Consider the following 14317-nt stretch of genomic DNA (forward strand, 5'->3'; position numbering starts at 1 on the left):
TTTCAGAATTTTGTGCATTTTGTATTCCGATTGTTTTTGACATTAATTCTAATCCATTATCTGTTACTATTCCATAACCAGCTCTTTTGTTGTAGAAACTTCCATCCGTTGCTATGATTTTAGCCTTTTCAAAGGCTCGTTTTGTGGCTGTTGAATGTTTGTTGTTAATGATGTTGTATCTGTTTTTAAGTTTCTGGAGGTTATTAGATACTTCATTTCTGATTTCTTCATTATGAATGAGGTTGATTTGGTGGGCATAAAAAACATGATTGCGGATTAGGCCATAGCTCACTTTGTTCCACTTGTCGTGGATAAAAGGGATGATTGGTGATTTTTCAATAGGTTCAGCACTGTTCCATAGGTTGATGTTGAATTCCTTGTTTGCTCTCGCAGTTATTTTAAAGTATGGTGGAAAAGGGTCTAGTTTCTTGAGGCTCATGTTAGTAGGCCATTGGCATGTGATCGGGTTGAGCCCGAGTGATTCATTGCACATTTTGATCATTTGTTTGGTGGTGCTTCCCCAATAGTGGTCATCTTGGAGCATGATTTTTCTAATTTTGCTAAAACAGTCTATTTTCCAGAGCATCTCAATGTCTTTGAGACTTAGTCCTCCTTGTCGTTTAGGTAGATATAACCATTTAGGGTCAAGCTTTTTCTTTGTTTTGAAAATTTCATTAATTCGGGCATGGATTACTTGTTTACATTTTTGTATTGTGGAACTATCTGAGATTGAGTAGCTATGGTATAGTATGAACGGAATAATGTCAGTGTTAATCACATTGATTACTGATTGAATTGTTGCATTCATGTGTATGCCATTACACTTTTGTTTTGTTCTTTCAATGATCCATTTGTTGAGTTTGGAAGAATCGTTTTTGGTATTGAAGTGAGCTCCTAATGCAATAAATTCGTCTTTGGAGAAATGGAATTTGTCATCAAGAAGGATAATGGCAGGGACATTGCTAAAAAATTCTGTTTTGTCGGGCTCTAAATCCATTCTTTTTGTGTTTAAGAGGTTTCTGAGAACGGAGTACATTTCCATTAGTTCCTTGGTTTCTTTGGATACTAAGACTATGTCGTCTATCCATCCACCGACAGCAAAGCCAAAAGGACCTGCTTGAGGGTCGATAATATATCCTTTGTAATTCTGTTCGATATGTTGTAATACTGGTTCCACAGAGATTTTAAACGCAGTTGGAGAAAGTCCGTCACCCTGTTGTAATCCTATTTCATTCGTATATCCTGATGATAGAGTATTATTTGTGAAGATTTGGCATCGTGTGTGTGAGATGATGTCATGGATTTTTTGTCCCACTTCTTGTGGTATTCCTAGATGTTCTAGTCCTTCGATAAGGCATTGATTGTCAATAGACGTCAACAATGAGATTTTTCCAATTTTTTCACTTTCCAAAAAAAATGTCTCGTACGAATCAACCGAATCCAACAAATCAAACAACAAGAAATTCTCTTCCACTTTCTGGAATTACAGTATTCGATTTGTCTCGACTCTATCCAGGTCCATTATGTGCTCAATTATTGCAAGATTTAGGAGCACTAGTGATTAAAATTGAAGATCAAAGTGGAGGAGACCCGACGAGATATTTCCCTCCATTGATGAAAGAGTAGGTGTTTGGGTTGTTGTTGTTTGGTGAGATGAGGATTATTGATGATGATGATTGCTGAAAATAATATTTTTGGATATATTTGGAAATTTAAAATCTTTGGATCGAAAAATAATTAATGATTTTTTTTGAACAATAGAGAGGAGGATTCTGAAAAGAATAGTAGTTATCTCTTTCATTGTTTTAATAGAAACAAAAAATCAATTGCTTTGGATTTTAAACGAAAAGATATTTCACAAATGTTAAAAAAGATTTTATTTCAAAAGGAATTGTTTGGTCATGAAACACCGAGTGGTGTGAGAGTTTTAATTGATAGTGCTCGACCTGGAAAATTAGAACAATTGCTTGGAATTAAACATGTGAGTGAGTTATGGGAGGAATTTCCAGCGCTTGTCATTTGTCGAATTTCTGCATTTGGACAAGATGTGAAAAAATATGGAGATATGCCAGCTCATGATATGAATACTGTTGGAGCAGCTGGTAAGTGGTTCGTGGAGAGTATATTCTCTGTTCGGGAGTCTGACTTTGAATGATCTTGGTGATATTTCATAATTTCCATTTTTAGGAATTTTCAACATTTCTGGAGACGTTTCTGAAAAGAATTCCGGATTGAAACCTCTTCCTATCCAACTCTCAGATGTCATGACTGGTTACAGCTCTGCCTTACAAGTAACTTCTCTCATTCGAAAATTAGAATCCATTCTTCAAAATCCAATTTTCACACAACAAGAAAAAATCGAATTATTGAAACAAGTGAATCGACAAATTGATGTCTCCATGTTTGACAATGCCATTGCCACGATTCAAATGTCTCTCACGCTACAACTCAACGGATATGAAGAAATGGCATCCAATGGAAGACACGTCCTAGCTGGTTCCATATTAGGATATAATATTTATCCAACTAGGGAAGGATTATTATCGGTTGGATGTTTGGAACCACATTTTTGGAAAGCATTTCTCACAGTATTATCTCGATATGAAACCATTCATTCGTGTCCACAACAAGAACAATTCAAAGATTCTGAACGACCATCCAACAACACCATTCCACAACAAATTCATTCCCAATCATCCACTCGAATTCTTCCTCTCACCAAATATACTTCTCCTCAATATTTATTTTCCAATGATTCTGAATTGAAAAGTCGTATTACAAAAATTTTGACAACAAAAACAGCATGGGAATGGGAAGAAATTTTCACACAACACTGTGCAAGTTCTGAAAAGTTGCCAGTCACGAAAATTCGAACATTGCATGAAATTGATCGAGAATTATTGCGGGAACGAAATATGATTGCGAATATGGATCAGAAGAAACAGCGTTGGATTGTAAAAAATGCATTGGATTATTCGTCATTGTTGAAAAACACAACTTTGGACCATTCTTTGCAAGGTGATCATCATCAACGAGGACCTCAATTAGGAGAACATAATGCCATGTTCCTCATCTCCAAATTGTAATATTATTTATTTTTTTGTGACTTTTTCAAGTTTCAATTTGAAGTTTCAATTTCACAACTTAAAATAAATCTAGAAAAATAAATTCACAAAAACAATGAAAAAATTGAAAACATTGTTCACAACAACAACCTTCAATCATTGAAACATGCCCTCTCTCTTTCAATCTCTCCCCAAAGAGTCTTTTCAACAACAAACTTTGAATTATCTCAATTCTGTACCCATTCGAAAACATGTCACTGCAGCTACTACCGACGACTGTGTGGTGGTCTATCAGGCATACAATCCAGAAATTGCACAACATGCAGTTTCTCATCAAACCTTTGAAAATTGTTCCAAGTTTAGCATGACTCGAATGACTTGGATCAAAACAAATTATTTGTGGATGATGTATCGGAGTGAGTATGCCACGAGTAAAAATCAAGAACGGATATTGGCATTGTTTATTGATAAGGAATATTTTGAAAATTCAATATTGGGTGAGTTGATATATTCGAATTTCAATTTATTATTTATTATTTTTTTTATATGAATTTAAATTTATAATAATTGTAATATTATTATTTTGTATTTATATAAATATTTAGGAAATGGAATTTGTAGTTATTTCTATTACGGATTAGACCAAGTCTATGGCAGTGAAGAGGAATGGAAGAAGTTAATGGATCAACAAAAACATGCCAACACTTGTGTGCGAGTTCAATGGGATCCCTACCACGATCCCTCCGGAAATAAATTACCAGAAGTAAGGGCCATTCAAATCGGATTGAAGGGTGACATTGTCAAGGAAATGCTTTCTCAACATAAAGTGAAAAAAATTGAGGATATTACTTCGTATGTGAGGGAACAACATGAACATTGGAAGCAAACGGGAGATTTAAGCATTCCAGTGGAGAGATTGTATTCGATTGAGAATGAGGAAATTAAAAGAAAATTGGCGATTATGTAAATTATATTCATTCGCGAACAACGACAAAGTTTGATTTGACAATAAAAGGAAATGAAAATATTACAAAAAAGTAACGTTCCGAATGGAGTACGCTTAGCATTCAAAATTGAAAAAAAAGCTCGTACTAATTGTGGACACACCTTTCTTGTCAAGACAACATGTTTAAAAGTTCAAAATTTAATAAGCGAATCACATGCATGACAATGACAACAAAACTCACTACACATGATGAGTTACAACAGGATCTGTGGAAAAGGCAACTGCTTCTAAATCATTTTGCAAGGAATCGACCAGTGTCGAAAATTGAATACTCGATTGCAAATTATCAACAGAAATGCCCTTCTTGTGTAGTATTTGTGTAATTTCATTCACAAGTCCATCATAGTAAGCGGATGGATTTTTCAAATGTCTTTTGAGTAAATTAATTCCTCTCAAATCATGAGCTAAAATTTCATAATAATCGATCTGACCAATCATGCTGCCATCCAATGAAGTAATTCCAGTGTTGTAGGCACTTCGTTGACCTGCTTCAATGGCACGAACGATATGAAGATGAACTCTGGCAGCCAATGCAACATAGCTAATCATATCAATGGAACAGAATGGATATAAATCTGTGTAGGTTGTGTACGTAACTCGCAATGCACATTCTTCAATGAGATCTTTTCGTTGTCCAGCTTTTGTGAGAATGGCTATTTTCAATCCATTCGAAATAAACAAGTAGACTAAATCAATTTTAGAAAATGGTTTCGAGTTTGCTGTTTTCGTTAACATGTTACTCTGTGCATACATTAATTTAGTCAAGGTATCAATCACGTCTAACATTTCTTGATAATTATGTTCGGTAATTTCCTGTGAAACAAGATCATGAAATTCAGGAGGAAGTGATTGTCCAGTAGAGAGAGTATACATTTGTGGAATTTGCTTAATCATGTCCATCACATTACCAGAATAGTCATTAGAAATTCGATTGTTACATGTGGATATTTTAGCATAGGCATGAGCTCTTTTAAGGAGTTGAGCTCGATCGTCCAATGCATTTTCATTTGCAAGTGATTCCAAATAAAATTCACAACATTGTAAGAAAAATTTGGCAGTCTTCAAATCATGATTCAAAGATTCCACAAATGACATGTAACAAAAAGCAGTAGCTACATAAAAATTAGAGTGATGACAAAACACGGTTGACAATGCGTGACGTGCTTCAAGCATAGCTCGAGCTGCATCTTCAATTGTTCCACATCGTTGCTCAACAAGTGCTCGAATGACTGTAAATAACACTTCCACTTCTCGCTTATTTGGAGTTCCTGGAGGACATTTTTGTTCATCCAAATAATATTCGAGTTCGTCACGAGAAAACAATGGAAAATCAGCAGCCAAGCAAGTGAAATAAATATCCACAATTTTAGATTTTGCACGATTTGGAATGACAGGCATATAGGGTGTCAAATTTGATGATGATTTAGATCGATTCTTCTTTTTCTTCTTTTTCTTTTGTTGTGGTTGAGAAGTATTCCTCTTGGGAGTGCGATATGTACACTCCACTCCTCTTGAAACACATTTTGTACATGATGGCAGTCTCTTGTCACACTACGTATATCATGAAAGTTAAGTTTAATCCTCTTGTACAACTCTACATGTAGAAACACAAACCTTTTTATGAAGCTGTCTGCATTGCACACAGGCAATAGGATGGAATTCACATTCATCCTCTGCATTCGTATGGTCATCAGAATCGTCAGAGGAGTCTGAATCTCCCGATGAATATTGCTGCAATGGTGGCAAAATGCCACTGTAAAATATTTGCTGTGAAGAGTGAGTCATTTGTGGATTACTAGGAGTAATTGAAAGATTATTTTGAGGTGATGAATACCCGTATTGTTGTTGATGAGGTGATGATTGATTGGATGAAGGCATATTGGAGGTCATGGTGACACTTGTTGGTAGAGATGCAACATGTTGATGGCCTGCATCCAAACTTCCAGTGTCACTTGTCATTAGAGATAACAGCGAAGAGGAAGAGGATGATCCTGATGAATACGTGCCCATGTTGGTACCAAAATTACCACTTGTAGAACCGTGCATGCTATTTGTCATTATTTTTTGATTTGACGGCGAGTTTGTTGTGGTTACGTTCGAGAGGTGATGAACGTGGAATTGTAGTTGTTTGTTGGTAATACCATGGCCACTATTGGATTTGTTTTGTAAAGTAGTATTCCTAGAAGTAGTTACACCGGTGTTTGTAGTCATCATCATTGGATGATCTGAAACAATGTTCCCATGATTACTCCACAAAATGGCGTTGGAATTGCCATTCGTGTTGTTGTATAAAGTAGAATGAGGTTCATTTGTGTATGACATCTGACCGTTATTGCCAACATGCATGTTGTGGTAATTTGTTTGAGATTGTGTTGGATTTATGTTTGACAGAATTGTGCGCTGTTGTTGATGCATCTTTGTCGAGGATGATCCTCCAAATTTTGATACAGTCAAATTTGCTTGTTGTTGTTGTTGATGCATCTGATCTAACATCATATCCAATAAACTTGAAGTATTGCTATTGTTGACATTACTTCCTAGAATAATGGTATTAGCCGATAATACAGATGACGACGAGTAGGACATGGGATAACCGTTTTGTTGTTGTTGTTGCATCAAATTTTGGGAGTCATTTGTCGTGCCACTTCTCATCTCAAAAGGATTTGAGTGTGGTGGAGATATATATCCTTGATGATGGGGAATGGTTTGTTGTTGTTGTGGAATGGAAAGAACTGAATGTGATGGAGATGCCGTTCTGTTCTCTGTTTTAGTTGGCAGCAGCGTCATGTTCGGCTGTGAGGAGAGATGATGAGTGGATGAAATACCATCGTCGCTGTTATTGCTATTACCCCTACTCGTCATGGTGTTGGTCATGTTACTCGCTGTAGAAGTATTCATTGCATGAGTTGGCGAGGAGGAGGGAAGAGGAGACGAATTATTTGTCCTAGATGACATTTCAGAATCTTGTGAAAAAGGTATTGACTGGATGAGAGAGATCTCTCTTGGCAAAGAATCCAAGATTGAAAATTGAGAGGAATCAAGGAGTCTAGCCAGTGAGTTACTTGTTGTGTGAATCACTATCGAGTAAATGTGTGAGTGGTCTCTTGTTTTTTTCTTGAAAGAAAACCCCACAATTTACATGTTGGTGATGATCACCCATAATTCTTCCTTGTTCATGCTACAAAAGTAGTGGTATTATGCGATTGGGATTTGAGGGGAGACAATAGGACGACGAGTCAAGTAATCCGAAGATGTGGCGCTCAAATACCAGGCCAACACACAATGTTTAAAAGGTTTGACACTTGCGAGGTTCTTTCAAATTTGAATAGCCACCAGGGATGTTAGTTTGATGTCTGAAACCCATATGCCAATTTCATGTTGTGGATCCAAACAAGTACATGAAATAGAATGCTAATCATACTACTTGAGGAGTGGAAGCGACCACAAAAGGTGGTGCATCCATTATAAATTCTATGATTCAAAATGCATTCTGAAGAAATCAACAAACAAACACTGAATTCTTGGACAAGCAACCGGAATCACTACTCAGAAATATCTTTCGTCAAGTGATTGTTGGATCACGTGCCTCGTTTGTCAAGAGAGCACACAAAAAGGATATCCAGGAACGGACCCGATTATGTGCCAAACATGAATCTCCTCTCGAACTACATTCCAATCCGACAAATTTACTCCGCCGACACTGCAAGAATTCAGTTGTATGGCTTAGGCCAAGTACTGATACCAATTCGAGTCGTCGTTCACTCGTTTCATGTATTCTTGTTGAAGAAGGGAGTCAATGGCTCTTTTGATATCTACAGTTGTTGGTTTGAAGGTTGGTGAAAGTTGTGTGAGCAACAAGTTCACGAGTTGCTTGTGCTCAATGAGCTTTCGTGCTTTCAAGATTCTCACAATGGCTGCTTGGATGACATATCGTCGATCTTCTTGAATTTGTGAATAAATTTTGTCATTCAATGGGTGATCTCTTCCAGTATTTTCGTGGTATTGCTTGATGGTGTATTGAAAGAGAGCAATTTTGTTCTTCTTACTGTTGAAATTTTCATTAATTTGGATGATTGAGTTTCGGTCGAGAGTTGAATGACCTGAAGAATGTTCAACATCAAATAATTTCAACGAGTGCAAAGGTGTGAATACTTGAATAAATTCATCCAATTCCAGACCAGTCTCATCTAATAATTGTTGAACAGTCCACTTGATAGTAGACACGTCCTCTGGTGTCGATTCATTGGAAGATCCATGCATTTTGTTGAATGGAAGCAACAATGCAAGCTGAACCATGGAAACGTTGAATTCATAGTAGGGTGATGACGATTTCATAAAGTATCCTCGTACCACTCCTTTGGATAAAATATTGAGCCATGTTAAATGTCTACCGGAGTGTTGATTGGCATAGAATTTGGAAAAATCGTTCATACGGTCAACAATTACATGAGGTACAATAAACTTGTTGTTTCTGCTTGGAGACATCAGGGAAGATACTTGCAAGGGCCAATATCCTCGAGTTAAAACAGTGCACGACAAGTGTATCTTGTGTGTGTTGGTTGAGGGAGTTTCATTTTCATGCTGCTTAAATTGTTCGTTCAAATTTCTTGCAACATCCAAGTCATTGATCACTTTATACTGGTCATATCGAAATCACATTAAATCTATGCCACTTACTTGTTTGAATTTTGTAAATATGACTAAATGGACACACTTTTTTCAACTTGTTGATCATTATCAACTCTGTTTCTTGTTGAGATGTGTCGCCCTCTGATGAAAAGATGAGCAGTCTTCTCGACAGAAATACCTTGTAAAATTGAACAAAAACGTCCATGTCGTTCAATAATGTGCAAATCATAACACAACGATCTAAGCCATCTTCTAAATTAGAGTCATCCATGGAGCTGGAAGGAAGGGCTGTTTTTGAATTGGCTTTCAACAAATGGTTGGTATACCTGGCCAAACTTTCTGCACTTCGTATGCTTGCATTGGTTTGATAGACGGGAGGATTGTTGAAAATTTCTTTGAATGCCTTATCTTTTGTCACATTTAGATCAAAGTTACCTCCAAAGATATTGTTGACAATGTTTCCAAATTTCAAATAATTTTCAATAAATATTTCAATGAACAATATTGAATCAATGTTGTCTTCAGCACAATTTTCAAATTTAGATTTTAGCTCATTAGAAATGTCCACAAGTACTTTGTCTCGTAACTTTCTTGAAAGCACATTAAATGCATTCTTGCGCGTTGATTTCATGATCAGCTTGAACAGTAATTCTAACTCGTGTGTAAAATGTTCAACATCATTCAACCATTGATCAATCTCACTGAACAAGAAATCCTTGGATGATGACATGGATTGAGTTGGTAACGGAGATCTCGGAGACCTTTCAATTATAGTGTCATTAGTGATGTTAACCATGTTCATTCCCTCTACAAATGTGTCAACACAAATCTTGGTTAGAGTATCCTTGGAACTTGCGTTGATATAATGTAAAATTATTTTGTTACTTTCTTGGTCAATTCGTGTTAAGGCATGTTTGATGTAGGTTCGTACAGCCTGGTCTGAGGCTATCAGCAACTGTGATATCAGAGATGAAACTTCACTAGCGTAATATTCAACACTGCTGTGAAGAAGGAATCGTTCAAAATCGATGGTATAAAAGAGCGGGTAGTATGCAACTCGTTTTTTTGAGCCTCCTTTGTAGTGATCATTTTTCACTTCGGTAAACAGAGAGTTGTAATAATCTCCAATAAATGGCTGTAGCTTTGAATTGAATCCTTCAAGAGATGTCAAATGCAAATACTTGATATTGAAATAGTAATCCTCTTCAATGTCCAAGCTTAAATCTACAAAGGATCGAATTACCGATTTAAGAAGTGGATAGTATTCGTCTACGGATGAAGAGAGAGCTGCTTTCGATCTCAGTGGTGAGTGTGCATTTCTGTCTTTCTCGATTGCTTGCAACACAGTGTGATATAGTATATATTTGTCAAAATAGATAACCTCTTCTGGTAGTGGTGAATTTTCATCTGCATCTTGTGTTGGTGGGCTTTCAATTTCATTAGTTGCAACAAAATGTCTTTCAATATTTACAAAATCCTGGTTGTTCTTGTGATTGCTGTCACATCTTTCAAAAAAGAATTCTCTCCAAAGTAAGTAACAAGTCGTTCTGGTGTGGTAGACATGATTACTTTCGCTAAAATGTTTGATGAGTTTCAAATTTACAGGAGAAACATTGTTCTTGTCGCTAGTATTGGGTGATTGTCTATTAGACTTTCGTTTACATTCCATGTCGTTTATCCAATCTGTGTTGAGGTAATGAAATACCTTGTTCATAAATTCACAAGAAATTACAAAATTCTTCCAAGATTCTGAATATTGTTTCAACAATGAAAAACCTCTCAAATCTTTCAGTCTTTGTCCAATTAATTCTTGTTGAATAAATCTAGCAATTAATCTCTTAAACATAAAATATAGAGTACATGGTTGAATATCACCTTCTTGCGGAATAACCGTTGCATGAGGATTTTGTGCCAACACACTTTGGTCAGGTAATTCATAACATTGGCAAGTGCTTAGTTTATATACAATATTATGCAATTGTTCAATGTCATGAGTCAATTTTGCTTTCAAAGGATCGAACAAAATTTTCCACAAATCTCGTTCCAAGCTTTCCCACAAGGCACTAAAATTAACAGCTTTAATTGCGAGCGAGGGTCTACTTCTCCTCATCAATCCCGAATTATTTCTATTCCCTCCACCACGATTAATAACTGATGATGAAGCATTACCACTTCTCGGATTTACTCCACTATTCTGAAGAGGATGATGAATGTTATTATTATTTCTTGGATGGGTAGTTTCATCATCTCTATTTCCAGCAGCAGAGTGAGATCTTCTCCGTTCGCTCATTTTTTGCAACGATGTCTTCTTCAAAGAGAACGTTGTTTGGATCATCATCTCGAAAGGATTCAAGAGAAAGAAAAGTCTCTTGGATTTCATCTTCATCAATAATGATGAGTCTTGTGAAGAATTGTTGAGTCAATAATTACGAAAAAGAAAAAATGAAAAAGTTCATACTTTCCACATCCAACAACACGAATTTTAAGAGTGCTTTTTCTCATCATCATGAGGATGTTCGGATGGCGTCCTACTTGTTGAGACCGGAACGGTTTTATGCCCTTGCTTCAAGTGTTAAATTTCTAATGACTCAAGATGCTTTATTCGGAATGAGAAATTTCTCAACTCAAAATGCCTCTCTGTACGGAGAGGATAATTATCAAAATAATAATAACAGAAAATTCGGAAATACATCCTTCACTCCTAACAATGAAGAATCGAGGAAATTCAAGGACCATGAACGTAAAAAAGTTCCTCCTCAACATTACGCTCAAAAATCACGAGATACTTGGCCAATGTTCAAGGACGAACAATTAGAAAATGATGACACTCGACACAATAACATGAATAGAAACAGATCCAGACATCATCATCAAGGACATCAATTCAATAGAACGCATAATAAGACACAGCAAGAACGGAACAAGTCAGAGACATCAGTGGAGAATGAAGTTGCTTCGATGGTGTCCAAACTACTTTCAAGATCAAATTTCGAACAAAAACAGGTCGATAGGTATAAGGACTGGAAATACCCAAAATTCACTATCAAATGTCCCGATAACTTTGACTTTACTAGCGCACCAACAAAAGAGCATGACCCCACTTTAATGTTAACCCCTTTTGACGAAGACAAGGCGAAAATGTTTAAAACATTTATGCTCAATTATGTGAAGAAGAATTCAAGTTTTAAAGCCAAGTGTACATCGATGAACTATGAATTTTTATTTGACATATTCTGTTTGGAGATATTGGAACGTGCAAAAATACAACCTGAAATTGCAACTTTAGTGGACGAGGTAATCAATTTTCATCCAGAGAAAATTGTTATGAGAAATCAAAAAGGTGGTGACGACTCTATTTTTTCGAATGTGATTAATACAGATATGAAGCTTTATGATTTTGCAACTATTACGGAACACACGTTGGGAAACAGTAACTTTTCAACAGAGCTGTCGAAATGGTTCAACACTTTCATTCAGCAAAAGTATCCTTCAGACTTTAGATTATATATAGAGGCACTTCGTTGTTGTGACATGACCAATCCATTCAAATTCTACAAGAAGTCAATACCTTTCGGAAGAAAAGTGATTTATCATCTTGGACCAACAAACTCTGGAAAAACTCATGCTGCTCTTACGGCCTTATCGACCGCTGAAAATGGTGTTTATTGTGGGCCGTTGAGATTACTTGCCCAAGAGGTTTTCACCAAGATGAACACAAGGTATGGATGTAAATGTAACTTATTAACAGGGCAAGAAAAGAGAATAATTCCTGGAGCAAATCATGTTGCATGTACAGTCGAAATGGCAGATTTGAATGAAATTTATGATGTTGCTGTAATTGATGAGATTCAAATGATTTCTGACGCTCAAAGAGGCTCTGCTTGGACTAGAGCTCTTTTAGGCTTGAAAGCAAGGGAAATTCATGTTTGTGGTGATGGAAGCGCATTAGAGATTGTAAAGAACTTGGTTTTTGGAGATAATTCCAAATTATCAGAAGATACTAGCATTGAGGTTATTGAAGTAGACAATCCCAATCACATTCCAACAGAAGATGAAACAGCCACAGGAGAAAATCTTTATCATTATCATCAACCAGTTGCTGCTGATAAGCTTCTCTACTTTTCAAAACCAGGAATTTCAGACACATTAGAAGTGGTGCCATATACTCGAATGAAGCCCTTAGAGATTTGCTCGGAATCGTTACAGGGAGATGTCAAGAATATCAAAGATTTTGATTGCATCGTTACCTTTTCCAGGAATGAAATTTATGAAATTAAGAAATTAATTGAAGTGAATACCGGTATTAAGTGTTGCGTTATTTATGGAGCATTACCTCCTGAAGTAAGAACAGATCAGGCAGAACTGTTTAATGATAGTGCCGATAAGGAGCAGGATGAATTTGGAAACAGAGACTACTCGGTGTTGGTTGCCAGCGATGCTGTTGGTATGGGCCTTAACTTGAACATTAAGCGCGTTGTGTTCTACAAAATGTCTAAATTTGAAAATGCCAAACAATCCAATGCTCCTCTTGAGCCATCTTTGGTGAAGCAAATTGCAGGAAGAGCTGGACGTAGGGGTTTTCACGAACATGGACAAGTCACAACATTTTTTGACACTGATTTAGAGTACCTTCATCAATGCATGAATTCTCCAAACACAGCCATTGAACAAGCAGGTCTATTTCCTGAATGGTCTCAGATTGAAGAATTCGCCAAAGTTTACAAGAATCTTAAGGACAATGATGAAATAACTGCTATTCCTATAAGGGATGTGTTGGAAAAATTCTTCTCCTTGAGCAAAATTCATAAGGACTTTTTCTTTTGTGATGTTCAAGAAACATTAGAATTGGCAGCTGCAATTGATGAAGCCGGTCCCAATATGACACTGAAACAAAAATTCGACTTTGTGAATGCACCAGTACCTGGGTTTGATAGAGCTAAGGAGATGCACATTCGTTATGTAGAAGATTTCTCCAATCCAAAAATTGCAACTGTTCCATTACATATTGACTTGCAAAACATTTTAAGGATTTTGGATAAAATTCGAGAAAAGTCCAAAACAGAGTCTAAAATTCAAACAGGCTTTAATTCAGTGGGAGTATATCTTCAAGAAGCTTTAAAGAATATTGAATTTTATCACAGAATGATTGACTTGTATATGTGGCTAGCAAACAAATATCCCTTAAGATTTGACAAAGATGCTGCAGAACAAGCACGAGATGTGTTGATGAGTGAATTGACCGAGTCTCTTTTTAATCAAACAGAGGAGAATAAGAAATTGAAATCCATAGGCATGCTCAAAGAAAATGCTCCAAGAGCATTTGAATATGTCTCATTTAAGAGAAACAATCGAAATCCTAACCAGCCACCTCTCGATCCAAGTTTGCAAGGCCTTAGACGTGTCATGATTGGAGGAAAAGAGTATTTCAGAAAGAATCAATACCAAGTAGTGACTCTCGATGGAAAGCAAACCAAAGATATTGTGGATGTCATGGTTGAAACTATGGATCAAGAGCAGAAACAATAAAATTGTTGAATACTTCAACCATTTCAGCACGTTATTCGGTTCATTTTAACAAATTTATCGCTTGTCAATCCAAACGAAGAGTCCGTCAATG

The 14317-nt window shown here is 36.4% G+C and overlaps 6 protein-coding genes across 6 annotated transcripts in view; 3 read left to right on the top strand and 3 right to left on the bottom strand.

Moving 5' to 3' along the window:
• Positions 1 to 997, bottom strand: part of C9374_012988 (uncharacterized protein) — a gene marked incomplete at both ends in the record, with an annotated part of 1089 nt that extends 92 nt beyond the window's left edge. Inside the window, one exon of the mRNA XM_044688815.1 lies at positions 1 to 997. This exon is cut by the window's left edge and continues 92 nt beyond it. Coding sequence (XP_044542132.1) covers positions 1 to 997 — 997 coding nt within the window.
• A 419-nt stretch (positions 998 to 1416) lies between these two features.
• On the top strand, positions 1417 to 3086 carry C9374_012989 (uncharacterized protein; the record flags this gene model as incomplete). Its single annotated transcript, XM_044688816.1, has 3 exons — positions 1417 to 1622; positions 1762 to 2102; positions 2188 to 3086. 3 exons carry the CDS (start codon positions 1417 to 1419, stop codon positions 3084 to 3086), a joined length of 1446 nt encoding a protein of 481 aa, XP_044542133.1.
• Positions 3087 to 3231: 145 nt separating this feature from the next.
• C9374_012990 (uncharacterized protein) lies at positions 3232 to 4032 on the top strand (the record flags this gene model as incomplete). The annotated part of the gene is made up of 2 exons (XM_044688817.1): positions 3232 to 3562; positions 3671 to 4032. The coding sequence occupies 2 exons, from the start codon at positions 3232 to 3234 to the stop codon at positions 4030 to 4032; spliced, it is 693 nt and encodes a 230-aa protein (XP_044542134.1).
• Positions 4033 to 4251: 219 nt separating this feature from the next.
• On the bottom strand, positions 4252 to 7026 carry C9374_012991 (uncharacterized protein; the record flags this gene model as incomplete). Its single annotated transcript, XM_044688818.1, has 2 exons — positions 4252 to 5622; positions 5686 to 7026. The coding sequence occupies 2 exons, from the start codon at positions 7024 to 7026 to the stop codon at positions 4252 to 4254; spliced, it is 2712 nt and encodes a 903-aa protein (XP_044542135.1).
• Positions 7027 to 7794: 768 nt separating this feature from the next.
• On the bottom strand, positions 7795 to 10990 carry C9374_012992 (uncharacterized protein; the record flags this gene model as incomplete). The annotated part of the gene is made up of 2 exons (XM_044688819.1): positions 7795 to 8702; positions 8749 to 10990. 2 exons carry the CDS (start codon positions 10988 to 10990, stop codon positions 7795 to 7797), a joined length of 3150 nt encoding a protein of 1049 aa, XP_044542136.1.
• A 152-nt stretch (positions 10991 to 11142) lies between these two features.
• On the top strand, positions 11143 to 14226 carry C9374_012993 (uncharacterized protein; the record flags this gene model as incomplete). The annotated part of the gene is made up of 1 exon (XM_044688820.1): positions 11143 to 14226. One exon carries the CDS (start codon positions 11143 to 11145, stop codon positions 14224 to 14226), a length of 3084 nt encoding a protein of 1027 aa, XP_044542137.1.
• Positions 14227 to 14317: the final 91 nt, after the last annotated feature.

Source organism: Naegleria lovaniensis, assembly GCF_003324165.1.
Source record: "Naegleria lovaniensis strain ATCC 30569 chromosome Unknown tig063, whole genome shotgun sequence".
NCBI classification, from domain to species: Eukaryota; Heterolobosea; class Eutetramitea; order Acrasida; family Naegleriidae; genus Naegleria; species Naegleria lovaniensis.